The following is a 13,610-nucleotide window of genomic DNA, read 5'->3' as shown; positions in this document are numbered from 1 at the left end:
CCAAAGTGTGAGAGGGATGGACCTGAGTTTGAATATGAATTTTCCATGTATTCCCTGCGTGAAATTAGAAGGATATTAAATTTCCTTCTATTTATTGCTTAAGAAGGAAGGTAAAAAGGTATGGAGGGAGGAAGAGAGGAAGGGAAAAAGAAAGAAAGGAAGGAGAAAGGAAGGGAGAAAGGAACTAAGGAAGGGGAAGGGGGAGAGAAGTGTAACAGAGCTCCACCATTGGGCGCCAAAACTGTAATGGTGTGAGATGGAGATGTGGGTTCTTGTTCTTAGCTACTTTAGAAAAAAATAGCCAGAACTATACTGCTGCAAGCTTAAGCAATTTTATTATTACAAAGGTCGGAAGAAGGGACAGAACAATAAAGCACTGCGTCAGAGAGAGGGGCACCGTGGAGTGCCTTGAAAACAACACACTGGAGGTTTTGAACACAGAACAGTTTTTATAAGGATTCATTATCTCTCATCCTGCTTAACCAATAGTCTTTGTATCTGCCCCAGACCTGATGCAGGTGTGGGCCTGCCCATTATCTCCGGTGCAAGCCTTTTGGTATGATTTTGAGGATTCACTATCTCCCATCCTACTTGACCAATAGATAGTCTTTCTATTGTTCCTGATATAGGTGTGGGCTCATGCATTATCTCTGGTGCAAGCCTTTGTTATGACCAAGATGTGTTACTTGGTTACCAAAGTCAGGGGTCACATGATATATGCCCTCTTTGAGGAAGACCTGTACCATCCTCCCATGTCTTGGGGGAGTTTTAGCCTGTTAGAAGTTATTTATTATGTAAACTTGTCTTTAAATATGAAGGCCCTGGGCTACAGCTTTTTTATGTAATTGGTAATTAATAGTCGGGGCACAGCACCCAGGCCCTGGCTACTTTTTGCATTTTAAAAATAATACCAAAGCAATTTTCCAATACTGGCACAAACCCCATCAAGAAGAAAAAGAGAGAGAGAGGGGGTAAGATAAAAAAAAAAGAAAGAAGAAAGGAAGGGAAGGAACTAGGAAAGCAAGCTGGAAGAAAAGAGGAGAGAGGGAGAGAAGGGTGTTGTTCCTACCTGGCCCAGTACTGCGAGGGCACCCGACCAAGGTTCAGGGAGGCATCTGCTAGGGGCCTGGGGCACAGGACACTCTGTTGCTAACCTTGAAGCCAAAACAAGCTGTCCTTTGCTGATTTGCTCTGGAGTCTTAATCCATGGTGGACATTTCCTGACAGCACTATTTGACACAGAAATGCCAAAAAAATGAAGGAAGGATCGATCTTGAACCTCTGAAGGACAGGTATTTTTTTAACCATTGTGATAGCGACATTTTTTGCTTATTTTTTTGGTCCTTGAATGAATGTGATCTACTAAGGCCTTGAGGAAAAAAACAGCAATAAATCTTTTTTAATGTCTCATATTTGCAAGGAAAAAATTAGGTAAAGTGGACAAAAGAAATCCACACAACTGGCATGTGTGAAGAAGTACAAATTTATACTTTTCAAGTTCAGAACCTTGCAGTACTGTTCAGAGCAGGGAAGTGTGTGTGTGTGTGTGTGTGTGTGTGTGTGTGCGCGCGCGCGCGTGTGTGTGCATGCTAGGGAAACCAGTGTCCAAAAGCTGATGAGTAGCTAACACAGAGAAGAGCATCATCTACTCTGAGTGCCTGCTTTGTATATAAAAGGTGTGTGGCCCGTGCTTATAATCCCAGTACTTGGGAGGCTGAGGCAGGAAGATGACAGGTTTGTAGCCAGTCTCAGCTACTTAGTGAGGCCCTGTTTCAAAATAAAACATAAAACAGGGCTGGGGGTATAGCTCTGAGGTAAAATATTTCCGAGTTCAATCCCCAGCAACACAAAAAAGAAAGAAACAGTGCTTTGGCACAAGCCACTGTCCACATATTTGATTAAAAATTATATAAATTTCCTAAGGTGGATTGTATTGTAAGTTAAAAGTTAATGAGTCAGGGGTACAATTCAGTGGTAGGGTGTATGCATAAGACCCCAGGTTCAGTCCCCAGCACCCAAAGAACCAAACAACAACAAAAGCACAACCACAACCACAAACATTGATAACCATTGAGCTATGTAGAAAACACCAAATTCCTGGATGCTGAGGAAATGCCCCTGTGGGAACCGGAGCTTGTACATCTGACAGGACTCGTGCCCCCAGTCCTGCCGATAGTCTGGCTGACCTCTGTGTTTCTGTTTTGGGCTGTGATCAGTGCAGAGGTTGCCCCGTCCAAGCCCCCCATGGCTGTCCTATTGGAAAAGAGGATCCAGTCCACTTATTCCCTCTGACACAGATGTGTGTGGCTCAGCTGCTTTCTGCTTTTGACCAACAAAGGAGTGCCATTGCTTTACACAGCCTTTCTGGAAGCTCTGACTCCCTGGGCCCTGGGCATCTGTCCCTCTCTGACTCACCGTGACTCTCAGGAGCCTGACTGTGGCTTTGACTTATTTCTCTTGTGCACAGTGCATAGTAAAGCTGCCTGTGCGCGAGGCAGAGCTTAGTAGGAAGAGAAAAAAGAATTAGTGACTCACCCTCAGCAGAGGGAGCAGAACAGGGCCCCACCCTCTGCCGAGACCAGGCTGCAGCACAAATTCTGCAGAACCTGTGGGCTGAGGATTCAGAGCCGGGAGCTGACAGGCAGCCAGAGCCCTCTTTTTTAAATTATTTTTTTAGATAAATTCTGGTAAGTATGTGTGTGCTTTGCAATTAAGTTTTCCATTCCTCCATCTATGAAAAGGACCAAGGACCCTTTGAGTGTTGGCTTTCCAAATGAGCTGGTGACAAGACTGAGATGAATTCCGATCCTGTTTCTCTCAAGGACGTTTTCTGAGTTATCTGGTGACAGAGAGAAATAGGATGATAGATAATGAATGAGGAAGGGAAGGAATGATGTCCTTCTTGGGATGTGTCACTTCCAGTTAGGTTAGTCAAGTTTTGTAATGCTGTGGATACTTAGGCAGATATATCTCGCCATTTTCAAAGTCACTCACAGGCCTGTCTGGAGTCAGAGAATTCTGTGTATTCATTATCAAGTTATGAGTACTTTCCAGCTTCTCCATCTGGTGGGCATGTGTGTACAAGAACAAAACGATCAGTTTCCACATGTACTCCAGGAATTCTTACATGACTCCTTTTATTCCAAACGGAGTATATGCAGGTAGAACAGACAAACTAGAAACAAACCAAACAGATCCAATGAACGTAGGATAGATTGGTAAGACACGCTGGTGGTAGAGTTAGTGACAATTTGGTTTGTTTGTTTTTGCTTTGGTACTGGGGATTCAACCCAAGAGTATTCTACGTCTGAGCTATACCTCCAATTTTTTTTTTTCATTTGAAACAAGATCTCACTAAGTTGTTGAGGGTCTTGATAAGGCTGAGTCTGGCCTTGAACCTGTGACCCTCTTGTCTCAGCCTCCCAAGTACTGTGATTACAGGTATCATAGTTTTTAAAGGCATATTTCCTTTCAAAAGCTAAAGCAAAGGCGATTGTATGAGCTATTTTCTGCTGTTGACAAAGAGCTTTCAATTGAGACCTCCTCTGTTCTGGGTCCTGCTTTGGGTACTGATATACAGCAGGGAGCCAATGTCCCCACTATCACATAGCTTCCTTTTATAGCAGGGGGTTGCAAAATGGAAAAGAGTATGTGTGTTTGCACATGCAAGCACATGCACAATTGCATGTATAATCATGCATGAGTATGTGTGTATGTACGTGTGCACGTGCATTTGCATGTGTGTGCATGACCGCAGGTGTGTGCTTGGGTGTGTGTGTGTGTGTGTGTGTGTGTGTGTGTGTGTGCATTGCTGTTCTCCACAGGATGGCCACAAGTGGGGAGCAGAGACCTGAAAGTGTGCAGTGGTTGGTGTGAGAACTGGCACAATAAGGAAAGGCCACCCTTAACTACTGTTATTTAAACAAAGCCTAGAAGAATGCAAGCTCTTGCTTCCTCTTCTAAATTTTAGAACCACTACTTTCTCTAAGTCTGGTTTTTTTTGGTGGGTACTGAGATGGAACCCAGGGGGATTCTACCTCAGAGCAACAGCCCCAGCCCTATTTTTTATTCTTTATTTTGAAACAGGGTCTCAGTTGCAAAGGACCTCACTAAGTAGCTGAGGCTGGCTATGAACTGTGGTCCTCCTGTCTCAGCCTCCTGAATACTAGGAGTACAAGTGTGCACCACCACTCCTGGCATTCTAAGGCCGTTCTTCAAACACTCATGAAAATGAAAAAGAAAAGGACAGCCTGTCCTCCTGGTACCCATTAGGTTGGCTTTGAATTTCCTAAGAGCGTGAAGAATGAAACCATGTTTTCCAGGACAATGCCCCCAGCTAGGCATAGCCCCTTCTCTTTCCACTCACAACCTTCTGTCTGCCTTGTGGAAGCTGCCTACTCATTCCTGGGACTCCTGAATAGGACGAGACCACTCTCTTTTCTACATTCGTGTGTGTGTGTGTGTGTGTGTGTGTGTGTGTGTGTGTGTGTGTGAGAGAGAGAGAGAGAGAGAGAGAGAGAGAGAGAGAGAGAGAGAGAGAGAGATATGGTGGTTTTGGGATTAAACCAGGCGCTTCTACCTCTGAGCTATACCTTCAGCCCTGTTTTTACTTTTATATTTTGAAACAGGGTCTCTCCAAGTTGCTGAAGCTGGCTTCAAACTTGTGATCCTCCTATCTCAGCCTCCGAATACTGTGATTACAGTTCTGTGCCATGCTGCCTGGCAGACTCCTCTTAAGTGACTCCTTTTCCTGCCATTTACTCTTAGACTTAGACTTACTTATCTTTTTTAAAAACCCTCCCTGCCTTTTCAAATCTAGGAGCTGTTGCATGTCCTTTGTGATTTTTCTTCCAACAACTCCAGAAGATGGGGAATTTCCTTTTTCTCTCTCTCTTCTGCTCACTTTGCTATGTCTTGGTTTTATTATTTATTTATTTATTTATTTATTTATTTATTTATTTATTTTTGGTGGTACTGGGGTTCCTGGAAGTCCTTCTACCTCCGGGCTACACTCCCAGACCTATTTTTACATTTTTATTTGGAAACAGGGTCTCCTAAGCCAGCGCGCGTGGCTGGCTTCGAACCTGCGCGATCCTCCTGTCTCTGCCTCCCAAGCGCGGGGATTACAAGCGTGCCCACCGCGCCCGGCTAATTTTTTTTTTTTAATTTGGAAACAGGGTCTCTTAAACCAGCGAGGCTGGCTTCGAACCTGTGCCATCCTCCTGTCTCCGCCTCCCAAGCACGGGGATTACAAGCGTGTGCCACCACGCCCGGCTTGGTTGGTTTTATTTCTGCCTGGAATGGTCTGTCCAGTTGGGCCATGCACCGTGTCCACCTTTGCACTGGCGAGCACCGTGACCCTTCTTAAGGCTGCTCAGCAAACACTTGCTCCTTCTGACCACAGCAGCACACGCATGCTGTCGGGTCGGACTTCCCAGCACCGCATGGCAGATTCGTGGCACCTACTCAGAAACTCGCTTTGCACAATTGCAATGACAGAATTTACTGGTGGGTCTAAACTAGGAGGAATTGGACCCATTTTGCCTGGTGCAGGAAGACGGTGCCCACCAAGGGGAACTTGGGAGGAATCTCAAGCTCTGACGTCCCATTTTCAGCTGGGTGTAGGCAGCGTGCCTTAGAATCAAGACCGGGGATGGAGTTAGGAATTTCGAGAGCAATGCCACCTGCCCTGTCTCAGCTGCATTCTCAGTGGGGACGGGATGGTGTTTCTCACGGGTGGGTTGTGAGTATGGGACCTGGCAGCACCGTGTGTCAGGTCAGCTGGCTGAACACACAGAAGTCATTGTGCTCAGGCCAAAGGGGCATCGTTTTGCTCTCATGAGGGGGTTCTTGTCGCCATCTTTCCACAAGCCTGTCCCGTTTCTGCTTCAGATGGGAAGCTGTATGATGCCTACGTCTTATACCCCAAGCTTCAAAGTCACAGTCAGAACGTGGACACTCTGGTGCTAAAACTCCTGCCTGAGGTGCTGGAGAGGCAGTGCAGATACAAGCTGTTTATATTTGGCCGAGATGAATTCCCTGGGCAAGGTGAGTTTAAGTAAGGAATCAATAGGTGCAAATAAAAGACAGGGGCCTCTCTCTCCCTTTCTTTGTAACCTGTCACCTGCATTACAAATGGCGTCACCCGCATTACAAATGGCGGCATTGTCCTCTGAGAGCCCATGACCAAAATTTGTCCCTAAGCTCAGGAGGGCAGGCAGGCTTTCTTCTTTGGCCCTTCATTGCTATGGTGCAGTGGCTGAGATTCCTGACTGCAATTATGAAAGTCTCCCTGTACAGTAATGATGAGCTGACACCTTGACGTGAGCAGGTAGCCAGTGACATAATTTTGACCCAGATCCCAGAAGGAGACGCATGGTCACTGAGACTACGGAGGTTCCCACCAATTGAAATCTGTTCATCGAGTCAGTGTTTAAAGCTGATTTCTAAAACTCAACTATTTCCCTACTTAAATAAAATGGTGTTACAGTTTAAATGATGCCAAGGGCTCTTTTTCTTATTCAACTAAAGTCTGATGAATAGAAAAATTAAAACTAATAGGCAACTCGGTGTAGCTTTAGCAAATCTTTATTACAAAATCAGTAGGAAATAGAGAAGAAAAAGAAAAAGCAACATGCTGGCACGCACGCTGGAGAGCCTGGAAATGAAACTCTGACCCTTTCTGGGACTTCAGCCCTTATTTTTCGTGGTGTCTTCTTATTAGCATTACCAAGGCAATGGGCTAGTAACTTATTCCTTAGGCAGGTAATGCCTCTTTGTCTCCGGACAGTGCCCTTACTAAGTGCAGGGGTCAAGAATCTACCTGGCCTTTGCCTCTATTGTATTGGGCAGTATTGGTTGCTCATCAACTAGGGGTGCTTCAAAGCAGCAGGTGGAGTTTACCTTTCCTACACCCAGGCCAGGTCACAGAGGAGAGGAGGGAGACAGAGGCACTAATTGGCTCTGTCTAGTTTTAGGGCTAAAGGCTTCAACTGACCCCATGGCTTTACTATAGGTTAATCATTCAAAGGAAGGGCAGAGAGAGAGAGGAACTCTGCATTATAACAGATGCCGCCCCTCCCTGCCCGAGTGCCTGCGCAGCACCCAGGCCCTGACTACTTTTTACATTTTAGAAATTAATACCAAAGCAATTTTCTAATATGGGCATAAAATGGGAGATTTTTAAGTTTACTTCTCCCATTTTAATAGCCACGTGGCCTTGGACGGTGCATTCAACATCTCTGAACCTTACTTGTCTCAACTTTTAAGAAGGTTTCCCTGACTCAGCTTAGAGAACCAAGCTGAGAAGGCCCCCTATGGAGCTGAGCTCGCAGGAGACAGCACAGAAGTTCCCACCAACTTCTTCCTTCTCTTTCTTTGAAGCCTGTGCAACAGAAAGGTTGACTTCTAAAACAAGCATTCTCTTACACTATTTATTCAACAGCTGTGTATTGAGCATCTCCAGTGTGTAGATGCTGGTCTAGGCACTATGAAATGAAAAAGAAACCAAACGGAAAAAGAAGCTTGTCCTCGGTGGGGGAGGGGAGTCTCATCTGTTCTTGTACTCGACCCTCTGCAGACCCAAAAGGGAACCCTCTCTCCCCTTCCTCCAAAATCATCAAGATAGGTGATGTGGTTTCTAAATTAGTTATGTAAGCTCTGGTCATTTTGTCATGAACAGGATGATAACTTCTGTGGGTTCTTGGCTTCCATGCCAAAAAGAATTTCAATTCTTTAGAAAAAGCCGGGCAGACTTCAGGGAGGAGGTGATCAGCGTTAAAAAAAAATGTATGTTACGCCAGGTGCCGTGGCACAGGCTTGTAATCCCAGCATTTGGGAAGCTGAGACCAGAGGATTGCAGGTTCTTGGCCAGCCTCAGCTACTTAGTGAGGCCCTCTGCAACTTAGTGAGATCTTGTTTCAAAAATAAAGAATATAAAATAGGCCTGGGGAGGCTGAGACGGAAGAATTGTGGTTCTTAGCTAGCCTCAGCTCCTCAGTGAGGCCCTCTGCAAATTAGTGAGACCCTGTGTCAAAACAGAAGAGAAAAAAATGGGTCTGGGAGTTTAGCTCAGAGGTAGAAAGCTCCTGGGTTCCATTCCTGGTACCAAAGAAAGTGAGAAAGAGAGAATGAGAGAAAGAAAGAAAGGAAGGAAGGAAGGAAGGAAGGAAGGAAGGAAGGAGAAAGAAAGAAAGAAGAAAGAAAGACAGACAGAAAGAAAGAAAGAAAGAAAGAAAGAAAGAAAGAAAGAAAGAAAGAAAGAAAGGAAAAAAACAGGGCTGGGAATGTAGCTCAGAGGTAAAATGCCCCTGGGTTCAATCCCTAGTACTAGAACAAAACAAAACAAAACAAAACAAAGCAACAACAACTCGTGTGTTGGTCCATTCCCAAGTTAGGCTGGGTTTAAAGTCCATATTATCTTCTCAGTGTCCACTTCTGTTCTGTGGAGCCTGGCCACCCAGGCTGTTTTAATCGTGGGATCCTCAGCACCTCTGTTCTGCGTTTCCAGCGGTGGCCAGCGTCATCGACGAGAACATCCAGCTGTGCCGGAGGCTGATCCTCATTGTGGTCCCGGAGTCCCCGAGCTCCGGCCTGTTCAAGACCATGTCGGAAGAACAGATCGCGGTCTACAATGCCCTCATCCAGGAAGGGATGAAGGTCATTTTAATTGAGCTGGACAAAATCGAGGACTATAGCACCATGCCGGAGTCCATTCAGTACATCAGGCAGAAGCACGGGGCCATCCGCTGGAGCGGGGACTTCACGGAGCAGTCGCAGTGTGCAAAGACCAGGTTTTGGAAGAAAGTTAGATATCACATGCCGCGCAAAAAGTACCCACCATCTCCCAGTCCAGGTGCACACGGCTTGTGACAATCGAGCCCAGAGGTGGAGGCCGGAGTGGCCATCACCACAGTGAGGAGCCATCACCCGCCATGGGAAGATTGCATTGAGTGGCAGCTCACAGCTGGACGGGGACACGTTTCCCTGGGGCTGTCTGCCTGGACAGAAGCTTGCTGTTCTGTATTTGCAAGAGGACTTGCGTGTATCGTTGTTAATCTGTTGTGCTTGGAACTTCTTTAGGGAAAGACATCGCCTCTTCAGAAAGCCCCATAATTTAATGGCTCCAGGCTACTCATGAGAACTCTCTGGAACTAGTAACTCTGGGCTCCTGGGGAATGGGAGGTGGAGGGTTCCTGGCTGGGACAGATGTCAGAAAGTTTGGCCCTCAGTGTCTGAGGTGGGACAGTCTGGAGAGGACAGGAGGGCAGCCGGAGGTGCTGTCAAGAACCAGCATTTTGTCTATACTGTCAAGCGTGACAGGGCTCTGGTTCTCTGGGCAGTGTTTGCTGTGTCTGAATCCCCGGTACTGGGGATGGAACCCAGGCGCATTCTACCTCCGAGCTACACTTCCAGCCCAATATTTTATTCTTTATTTTGAAACAGAGTCTTACTCCAGTGCAGATAAATAGCTGTTACCACATCTTAGCACGGTGTCCCTGGAAGCCCGTTAGTCACCTAGGACAGCGGAGACCCAATGTGGAACCACCAGGAATTGCCCGGTGGTCACCCAAATAAGTAAGACTGGCTCTGCTTTTCTTTTCGGACCGGACCCCTGTGCCCACCGGAGGCCTGAGCACATGTGAAGTACACAGCTATCACACTGACGTGACGTTATTTGAGTCCAAATGCAGCCAGGGAAGCTGTGGATGGCAGGTCAATTTATGAGCTAACAATTTGCCAAGGTTGTTTTTTTGTTTTTGTTTTAGTTTTTTTGGCGGTACTGGAGGTAGAACCCAGGGGCATTCTACCTCTGAGTTATACCCGCAACCCTATTTTTTATTCATTTTGAATCAGGGTCTCACTGATTTGCAAAGGGCCTCACTAAGTAGCTGAGGCTGCCCGCTAACCCGATCCTCTGAGGTTTTGAGTCCTGAAGAGGAGTTGTTCACCCTTAGGGTGACTCTCCAGGATGGAGTTTGGGGGAAATTAGCTACGGTTGAACTTGCAAGCTGTGGTTGACCACAGCAGGACTTAGTAAGTGGCCCGTGCCAACAAGGAGGCAGTGGGCTGGAAGGAGATCACCCCAGGAGGTGGCCACCGAAGGAGAGTGGCCCCCATGTGGAGGAGACTGGGTGGGGCGGGAGGGCAGAGCATCCAGCTGGCCTCTCCTTCCAGTGTCTGACTGACTCTCAGGTGTAAAGGCACCTGTTCAATGTGTGTGTGTGTGTGTGTGTGTGTGTGTGTGTGTGTGTGTGTGTGTGTTGATATTGGAGATTAAACCTAGGGTAGCATTCTATCTCTGAGCTACACCCCCAACTCTATTTTATTTTTTGACTTTGAACAGAGTTTCACTGAATTGAAGAGGGCCTCACTGAGTTGCTGAGGCTGGCTGCAAACCTGGAATCCTCCTGTCTCAGCCTCCCAAGTCCTGGGATTACAAGTGTGTGTCACCATACTTGGATCTGCTTACTTTTTTAACTTTTTTATTTTTTAGGAATTCACGTTGTAAGCTCACCTAGCATTACCCAGTTGTTTATCAGTATGCGGAGACCCTCGCTCAGCATCTAGCCACTGGTTACGCTATTTAATATTTGTTCCTAAAACATGTCATTGTGGCAAAATGCAGGAACATCAAGTTTGCCTTTGTAAGTCTCCCCCCTTCCCCCTGGTACTGAGGATGGAACACAGTGGCATTCTACCTCCATGCTACACCCCCAGCCCAATTTTTTATTCTTTATTTTGAAACAGGGTCTCACTGAGTTGCAAAGGGCCTCACTAAGTAGCCGAGGCTGTCCATGAATCGGGATCCTCCAGTCTCAGCCTCCCAAATGCTGGGATGACAAGCCTGCGCCATCACGCCTGGCTTTGTAAGTCATTTTTTAAGTGCCCATTTCAATGGCTTTAAGTGCATTCACATTGCTGTGCAGCCACCACCGCTATCCAGCTCTAGAACTTTGTGTACCCAATAAATAAAGTCCCTCCTTGCCCTGGTCCCTGGCAACCACCATTCTACTTCCGGTCAGAATGTATCTGACCTCCAAGAAGTGGAATCAGACAGTATTTTTCTTTTTTTCTGACTGGCTTATTTTATGTAGCAAAATGTTCTCAGGTTTACCCATGGGATAGGCTTTTGGTTTCTTTTTCTTTCCATATTTCTTCCCTTTCTTCTTTTTTTTAAAAAAAAAAATCCTACTTAAAGGGAACCATGAAGAGAGAGCAGATCCCCACAACCCTCAAAAGTGATGAGATAATTCCATCACTGTTCTCCCTCCTCGTCCGCATCCTCCATTTCCTTTTCCATCTTGGTTAAACCCAAGGGTGTTCTACCAAGCTATACCCCTGGGCTTATTTCAATTTTCTTTTGAAATGCTGTCTTGGTCTTGCTGGGTTGCTGAGGCTGACCTCGAATCTGTGATCCTCCTGTCTCAACCTCCCAAGGACTGGGCACGCAGCACAATGCCCCGCCATCAAATGTCCTTCTGATGAGGCGTTTGTAACTTGCTTCTCTGATTACCTCTCCGGCATGGGACTCAGTTTCTCATGAAGTTCAATAAGCTGCTTCTCCTTTTGCCTCTGGTCTTCATTCCACCCCTGGCCTCTCGGGTCTTTCCTCCTGGTCTGTTCCTGGAGACTGCAGTGTTGGGGAAGCCAGGGGACTGGGCCGACTGATGGCCCTCTGTCCTTCCTTACCTGGAGCTCACATTACAGTGCCTGGCTCCTGGACCGTGGCCACACCCGGCAGCCACCGAGAGCAGGTGGCACTACCTCTGCCCCTTTGACCCCCAGACCCGAAAATCTGGACTTCACTGGGTGAGTGGTCACCGGCTCTGGGTGTGGTTAGAACTTTGGGAACCTTTCTCCCATTCTGATTTTGGACTCCGCCTGCCCAGTTATATTCTTTTCCAAAACAGGCAGGAAAGCAGAAGCCATATCAGGGAATGCAGGGCAGATGGGATGTGCCTCCAGGAAGGGGCTCCCAGCATGCCTGTGGATTTCAGGAAAGGCATTCTTCCCCATGACCGCTTATTTATTACCCTGGCATCCACAGGACATCGGCTGAGGCTGTCAGCAGGAAGGGAAGCCATCCCATCAGGAGATAAAGTGTTTTCTGAAAACCTCTCACTTTTGGAAGGCCAGCCCTGTAGGTTTTTTTTCAACTGGGATTCCTTCCTGCCTGCCTGCCTTCCTTCCTTCCTTCCTTCCTTCCTTCCCTTCTTTTTTTCTGTATTGAGGATGGAATTTAGGGATATTCTACCTCCGAGCTACATCCCCAACCCTATTTTTCATTTTTTTATTTTGAAAACAAGGTCTCACTGAGCTGCAAAGGGCTTCACTAAGTAGCTGAGGCTGTCCGTGAACCGCGATCCTCCTGTCTCAGCTTCTCAAATACTAGGATTATAAGCATGCACCACAACACCTGACTGGAATTTCTTTTCTTTTCTCTCTTTCTTTTTTTTTTTTTTTATGATACTCAGAATTGAACCCAGGGGCATTCTACCTCTGAGCTACACTCCCAGTCCTGAGGTTTTTTTTAAATTCTTTATTATAAAATAGGGTCTCACTAAGTTGCAGAGGGTATCACTAAGTAGCTGAGGCTGGTCACAAACCTGTGATCTTCCTGTCTCAGCCTCCCAACTACTGGGATTACAAGTATGCGTCACCACACCTGGCTTCAACTGAAATTTTAACCTTAAGTCAAAAAAACTTCTTTCTCTCCATTATGTGTCTTAAGTGTTTTTGTGTTTACAAGTATTCAAGATGTATTTTTGTATTTTTTGGTGGCACTGGGGTTCCTGGAAACCCTTCTACCTCCGGGCTACACTCCCAGACCTATTTTTATATTTTTATTTGGCAACAGGGTCTCTTAAGCCAGCGCGGCTGGCTTCTAACCTGCGCTATCCTCCTGTCTCCGCCTCCCAAGCAGGGGGATTACAAGTGTGCGCCACCACGCCCAATTCAAGATGTATTTTTAACATAATATTATTAATGGATTATATCAGCACATTTAAATTTTATTTTTATTAAAATATATTTTATGTACTAAGTACAAGCTCTTTTGATCTCTGAGGCGACGTCTCTGGGTTGAACAGAATCTTATTGTCAGGCTTTGGTCTGGGATTTGTAAAAACATAGACACATATTTTAGAGATGGACAAGGCTTATCCTTCAGCAGTTAATATTGCCCTTTATAACATTGATAAAGGGCATGGAGATGTCTCTAGAACAATCTACAGACACATCAAGTCTTAGCTAAAATTTCAGAAGGTTGATGGACCTTTCAGGCTCATCAGTGGAAACTTAGAGTTGATCTTTGAGCCTGGATATGAACCGAGGACTCTTGCTGTAGACCGGCTTTTGTTTCTCTATTTATAAAATGTGACCTCTGAATTTTACAGAATTTTATGTACGGGGCCAGTGACCAGCAAGGTAGGTGAGTGGGTCATTTGGAGTGTTCTAAAAAATTAATTAGGAAGTAACACAGCCTATTGGTACCACAGTTTAGTGGTATCTGAATGATTCATCTACCCTAGAGCTCTCCAGCGGGTGTGTCACACATAAATTATAGGGCTCCTAAGGTAACCTTTCTTATCTGCAGGAGATACAATCTA

The 13,610-nt window shown here is 46.1% G+C and overlaps 1 protein-coding gene across 1 annotated transcript in view; it reads left to right on the top strand.

Moving 5' to 3' along the window:
* Positions 1-8,871, top strand: part of IL1RL2 (interleukin 1 receptor like 2) — a gene marked incomplete at both ends in the record, with an annotated part of 38,196 nt that extends 29,325 nt beyond the window's left edge. Inside the window, 2 exon segments of the mRNA XM_080711423.1 lie at positions 5,893-6,048; positions 8,510-8,871. Coding sequence (XP_080567549.1) covers positions 5,893-6,048; positions 8,510-8,871 — 518 coding nt within the window.
* Between the last annotated feature and the right edge of the window lie 4,739 nt (positions 8,872-13,610).

The sequence above is a fragment of the Muscardinus avellanarius genome (assembly GCF_963383645.1).
Source record: "Muscardinus avellanarius genome assembly, chromosome: 15".
In the NCBI taxonomy this organism is placed as follows: Eukaryota; Metazoa; Chordata; class Mammalia; order Rodentia; family Gliridae; genus Muscardinus; species Muscardinus avellanarius.
Note: the sequence above shows the minus strand (reverse complement) of the source record. Positions and strands in the feature narration are given on the sequence as shown.